Source organism: Ursus americanus, chromosome 3, assembly GCF_024610735.1.
Source record: "Ursus americanus isolate L20-20 chromosome 3, mUrsAme1.1.p, whole genome shotgun sequence".
In the NCBI taxonomy this organism is placed as follows: domain Eukaryota; kingdom Metazoa; phylum Chordata; class Mammalia; order Carnivora; family Ursidae; genus Ursus; species Ursus americanus.
Genome location: NC_142129.1, coordinates 67,531,654 through 67,538,292, shown reverse-complemented (window position 1 = coordinate 67,538,292; position 6,639 = coordinate 67,531,654). Strand labels below are relative to the sequence as shown.

The 6,639-nt window shown below is 38.1% G+C and overlaps 1 protein-coding gene across 1 annotated transcript in view; it reads left to right on the top strand.

The window, feature by feature from the left end:
• The first annotated feature begins 224 nt into the window (after window positions 1–224).
• Window positions 225–6,639, top strand: part of COL1A2 (collagen type I alpha 2 chain) — a 35,065-nt gene continuing 28,650 nt past the window's right edge. Inside the window, exons 1-5 of the mRNA XM_045793235.2 lie at window positions 225–447; window positions 2,957–2,967; window positions 3,565–3,579; window positions 4,224–4,259; window positions 5,404–5,496. Of these exons, the coding sequence (XP_045649191.1) occupies window positions 378–447; window positions 2,957–2,967; window positions 3,565–3,579; window positions 4,224–4,259; window positions 5,404–5,496 (225 nt within the window). The 5' untranslated portion in view covers window positions 225–377. The remainder of the gene's footprint in view (window positions 448–2,956; window positions 2,968–3,564; window positions 3,580–4,223; window positions 4,260–5,403; window positions 5,497–6,639) is intronic.

Sequence of the window (6,639 nt, the reverse complement as noted above, 5' to 3'; positions counted from 1 at the left end):
TTGAAAGCCTCAAAAGTGTCCACGTCCTCAAAAAGAATGGAACCAATTTAAGAAGCCAGCCCCGTGGCCACGTCCCTCCCCCCTTCCCTCCCTCCTCTGCGCCCCCGCAGTCTCCTCCCAGCTGTGGCTGCCCGGGCCCCCAGCCCCAGCCTTCCGATTGGTGGAGGCGCTTTTGGAGGCACCCTCGGGCCAGGGAAACTTTGGCCGTATAAATAGGGCAGATCCGGGCTTTATTATTTTAGCACCAAGGCGGCAGGAGGTTTCAGCTAAGTTGGAGGTACTGGCCACGACTGCATGCCTGCGCCCGCCAGGTGATACCTCCGCCGGTGACCCAGGGGCTCTGCGACACAAGGAGTCTGCATGTCTAAGTGGTAGACATGCTCAGCTTTGTGGATACGCGGACTTTGTTGCTGCTTGCAGTAACTTCGTGCCTAGCAACATGCCAATGTAAGTGCCTTCGGCTTGTTTGGGGCAGACGGGGGAGAAAGATTAGACGGGTGGTCACCCTGGTCTGAAAAAAGGAAACCTAAAGTCAATTCTAGGTCAAGCTTGGAGGGAAGGCTCCCTGGCATGTGGAGAAACGCAGGCATGGATGAGAAACGTGGAAATTATTTTAGAAATGAAAACAGAAGAGGCTCAATCCTCGCCAAAAGTTAAGGAACTTTTCTCTCAACTCGAAGTGAGTCTTAATTTGATCTGGATCCTCTGATCAGTAAGGCTCAAAGAGAGCAGAAAGTCTTTTTCCTAAGGGTGAGATATTGACAACTAACAGTCCCCATGGTTGCACTGGTGCCTACCTTGTAAAACTTGAGGCCTGCGTTAGAAAGCCCTTGAATTTACTAATATAGAACTCACTCCCTAAGGGCTTTGCTCTTCTGGGCGGTTTAAGGCTTGCCTGGATGATGTTGATAACTATGAGGCGCCCTCTGGAGGGAGGACGGTGAAAGCACAGGGGACCAGGCCTCACGCGAATGGAATCCCCATGAGAGACCGTACAGGTTTACACAGAGAGGTGACCTGCAGTTCTGATTGAAGCCATTCCCCGTAGCTAGTCAGTGTATCCTGGGAAGGAAAATGATGTTACTCGGAACGGATACAGTCTGAAGTGTAGAATTAGCTTCTCCATTTATTATCTGGTCATGGAAATGGTAACATTATTTAATTAAAATCTGTTCCGTCTTTCGTTGAGCCTGAAAGTTACCTCTTTATCATGTTCTCAATGACAATCAGACATTCTAAACACAGTAAGTTGGAAAATATCAACACGGACACGAAACTTAAGAGACCCGGGATTTTCCAATGACTTGTCCACTAATTTACCATGTGACCTCGGGCAAGTCCAACTGAGCCTTTTCTAAAATGCGGAATGCAGATTAGATGGACTCCGGGGCCACTTTCAGCCATATGTTTCATGACCAGACTTTTGCGTCAAGATAGACTGAAGAAAATCAGTCCGTTTTTGAAAATGGCTGCCTAATTACCAGACAAAGATACTGACTTAATAGGGTCTGAGGAGTGTCTGGCCACACCCAACACTCCAAAAAGTTTGCTCCACCCACATGCCACGGTGTCTACCATTGCATCATTGACGATGTATTTGTGTGTGTGTGTGTTTTCTCCCTTTGTCCACTTTTAGTTTACACACTGTGGATACTAAGGAGTAATTGTATAGAACAAATTCACATTACCAATTTTGTTTTTATGAGATCTGAGGATGGGGGAAAGTTGGCTCCTAAAGGAAAGATGAAAACAGACCTAGGGAAGTCTGAAGGTAGAAGAGGCAACTAACCTTCTGACCAACAGCCAACTGCAGTCTGGAATAAAAGTTACCAAACACACATTTCTTCAAAATGGCTCAGTCTGAGTAATTAAAAGGCAAATTTCCAAAATCATAAGGAGTTCCGTTAATCAAGCCTGGGCATAATTATTCTTCCTACTGATGGACACAATGAAGTAAACATATCATTTTCCTAATTTAAAAGTAATTCTCATAAATTACCCTTAAATATCAGTGCTGGATGTGGTCCACCCTCCCGAATTGTGACTATTGCAACAGATGTTCTCACTCCAAATGACACACTTCTTGGCCACCTAATTAAAGCAATTTTTAGGGGTGATTCATCTTGTTGCCAGCTTGGCCACCCTTATATCCTGTGTTAACCTATAATTTTTATACCGTAGGAGAGGAATTCAGTCTTTAAGAACTTAGAGCAATTATGGCAAAGGGGGGGGGGCTATTACTTGAGTGTGTTTTTCCCATTACTTCTCAAGATCTTTAATCCACAGTTTTTCCATTTATGCTGAGCAATTCCTTCTCAGGGACAAAAGTGATACATATTGGTAAAATGACCTTACCTAATTTAAGTGAACCAATTTAAAGCAAAATATCAGATGTCCAAATGGCTCCATTTTCATAGTGACTAATTTGCAAATTAGACCTTTTGAAAAAGGACATTAAGAACGGTATAAACTTAGTGAAGCACTAGGTAACTTTTATAAAAAAACAAAATATGTAGGTAACATAGTTCCCTAAATTTTCCCTTTTTCAGATTTTTAAGTATCACAAACTGTCTAAACAATAAATTATTTCCTCATCAGCGTTCTGGTCTTACGTTCAGCGATCCACCTATGCAGTTTACCAACTTAATTACTACACATTAGAAATATCCTTCAGACACATTAATATTTCACAGCATTTATGAAATAGTAAATAATTAACAATTTAATTCAAAATATATTTACATATTAATATTGCAAACAAATCACCCTGCTGATCCCTGCCATACTTTTGACCTGCATAATTTCCAAGTCATTAGAATATTCTTAATAAAAAATACACTTGATCCTTTAATTAGGTGAGTTAATTTTATAACTAATATATCTGTTTGTTAATCACTACTGTTGATCAATGAAATGATACTAATGATTATTTCCCTCTTTTCTCTTTCCTCTACAGCTTTACAAGAGGTGAGTAAAATTATTTTTAGAATTTGTTTTTTTTAATACCGGGATGGCTTTGGCCACACTAATGCCTTCTCTGGGGAAGGAAGAGGAGGCTACACTGGTGTTGAACAACCTGGATTTCCAAGAAAATCATGAAGAGTTATGGTAGTCAAACTTTGCTGGCTGCCTGGAAGGTACCCACCCCAATTTCCAAAATGGGCGGTGCTATTGAATGAGACCACCCTGACAAGAACGCTCATAAGAAACAGAATAAATAATCCAGTGGAAGTTTGGGTTTTAAGCATCCGCTACTACAAAGCAGGAGACTTCGCAGAACTAGAGAATCTTGTTACTCCCTTGGAATCGTTTGCAACAGTATTAGGAACAAATTCTTAGTTCATGAATTGACTTTGAGGCGTAATTTACAGATAAGTATGCATTTTGGTTCTGAACATGTTTTATTTAATTTATTGATAAAATTTGAAATCATACGTTGAAATATTGGAATAATGGTATGCACAATGTATATACTCTGTAGATATAGTTGTATACTACACAGAAATGAGAGCCATTTAAAAAAATATACAATTTTTCTCATAATTATTTCTTATTCTTTTCTAGGCAACTGCAAGGAAGGTAAGAGTCCAGTACTTTTCCATAATATCTGAAATGATAAGAAATAACTTCTAATTTAACTAAATTTATAGTAAACTACAGAAGGAAAATACTTTGTCAAGATTTTGCTCACATGGATATGCATTAGTTAAACCATAAAATAAAGTAGCTTTGATGTTTAAGATAACCAAGCTTTATTATCTTCCAGAATTATCTCTAATTACACTTATATCATACAAACTGGTGATTTACACACTAAAGGAAAAAAACTTGTTTTGATTCTGGAGATGGAATGAGTATTATATTAATTATAGGCAGTAAATGAAAGTTTATTTTATAGGGCTTTGACTGTATAAATATACTGTTAACGATGTAACAAAACAGTAATTTTATCCACAGAAATCATATTTCTAAAAATAGTAGTTATAATATTGGCCTAATGACTGGAGACTGCAGCCTCTAGTCTCCCAGTTGAAAAACATTACATGTAATTATAATAAAAACAATATACTTGCTTTCTATTGTATCATGCCATTTTTACAGCTATTTTCTAATAATATTGTGTTTAGATCAGTCTTACCGACTAATTATTGTCAAGAATGCTTGCTTGTTCAGTGGAAATTGCTTAGACATTTATTACTGTGCTGTTTGTATCTTCCTCGTAGGGCCCAGCTGGAGATAGAGGACCACGTGGAGAAAGGGTGTGTAATTTTTGAACTGTTAAAAAGCTTTGGGCCATATTTGAATAACTACAGGTTAGAAACTACAGGAAACTTGACAGTCTGTAAGAGTATTATGTATTCAGATATTTGCACCACCTTTTAGGCAGGTAATGTCCTACAGAAGAGGTGAATGAGCATTATCATATATAATCACTATTTTTTTTAGATCAAGATTATCTTTTTAGAAAGCAAAGCTATTATAAGCAGCCATATTCTTTGCATGGTCTGTCTTTCTTTGTTTTCAGCTGACCTGTCCAACTTATGCATATTGGAAATGTATCTACCTACCACCACAGTCCTCTCTTTGCACAGGTTTTGTTTGCTTTTCAAGTAAGATCTCTTACGTAGCCTGGGAATAGTAGTGAAACAGCAGTCAACAACATGTTTCTGTCTAAATTTGTAAATGTGCAATTTATCCATGGTATTCTTTGATCTCCCTGCTAGGCTTATTTGGCATGTATAACTACATTATATGACACTTTTGCCAATATATCAATACCTATATCTCGTATCTGTTGGGAAGTGCATTCTAAAATGTATTCCACTCAAACAGTCTATTAGAGGTAGCATTATGTCAATAAATTACTGTAACAACATAGTATTAATGGTAGGAAATCTGCAGGATTTTCTACCTTGTGACTAAGTGACTTTATTAATTATCATATCAATTAATCTACCATTCATACATAATATACCAAAACAGTTGAATAAGTTTATCAGTCTGAAACTGACAATAAATATACAGAGTATATCACTGTGCACTATTTTCCATATGAAGTTTATAGAATTATAAATGGTAGCTATAATTTCCATCTTTATTTGAATCCTGGAACTCCATTATGAATTAATATTCAAAGGCTGAGCTATCCCTCTTCCAGAGGAACTAGTCTGTCTTGTGTCTTCTTTGTGTATCAGTCACTAAACCTCCTTCTAAAAAAGACCCATGTCATAAGTGAAGTTCAATTAGTGACAAATATGGCATATTAAATTTTCTTACCACTTGCACATTGACAGGTCTGGAACAACTGACCTTACCACGTGTATTCTTAGGTCTCCTTTTTATATGTATAGGTTTCTATGGGGGTCTGTCTACCTGTGACCTATTTCACTTTTTACAAAACAGGGTCCACCAGGCCCACCAGGCAGAGATGGTGACGATGGCATCCCAGGCCCTCCTGGTCCACCTGGTCCTCCTGGCCCCCCTGGTCTTGGCGGGGTAAGGTGTCTTAAGTACTGCTAACTTTCAGCGAACTTCAGTGTCTTATACCTCTTTTGAAAGAAGGCTCATTATGGAACTTATTTTTAGCAGTTAAGGGAGAGTCTGCTATTTGGATATTCATACATTTTATTTCATTTCTTTGGTTTCTTCATTCAAGAGTTTGCTTTGCCCGGTCTCTTTGTGAGCCCTTGTCAATTACAGGACTGGTCTTTGTGTTCACTGAAGGTAGCTGCAGCCCTCATGACTATTATTTAATTTGGGGATTTAATATCTTTCATCAGTAGGGCACAAATAAGAGGTGTTGCATTATTAAAGAGTTTGATTAGATTGAATTATAAGTGAAATCCCTGATCTTCAGCAATTTCACAAACATCCTACTCTTTTTATTCTCCTTGGCTTGGAGTCTGCTGAACCAACATTCAAAGTAGTTTTAGGTTTAATTTGCTTGAAACTAATTTGAGAAAAGTACATTTCCCTTTTTCATTAATATCTTCTTTTAGCTTTATGTCTTTAACAATGGTATGAGTGCCAAATGGCCTCACTGCAGGAAGGAAAACATATTTGCTTAATTGGTTAGCACTATGAATCAGAAGCTTGATTCTAATACCCAACTGTATGCCAGTAAAATAAGACCTTTCTCCCCCAAAAGATCTTATTATGATTGCTTATCTACTGAGTGCATTAAAAAGCACCTTCTTTAATAGATCTACTACTATAAGAGAGATCTTTAACAGTAAAGTTATTACTGTGAACTATTTTTTAAAAGTTTAATCTTCCAAGGGGCATTTTAATTTAATTTTCCTCTAAACTTGAAAACTCTTTATATCCTTTTTGAAACTCCAGCAAGAAAAAGGTCTCTTAGTCCCTTGTGTGTAGTTCTGGAGGAGCGGGCAACAGGTTCAAATGCGAAGGTGACCTCTTGGTCTCTGCTTAATTTGTCAGGAGTCTCCAATGACTTAAAGTTTAGAAAGCTCCCCTTTCTCAGTGTTGAAGAGGGGAGAGGTGATTAGCAGGTTAGGAAAGGGTTTGAAAAAATAAGGTAGGGAAGCTTCCCACTTCAAACAAGGTGGGGACTCGATTTTACACTTGTGTTTTCTCCTGACTTTTTAGGAATTTAGCTCAATATGGAATTATAAACTG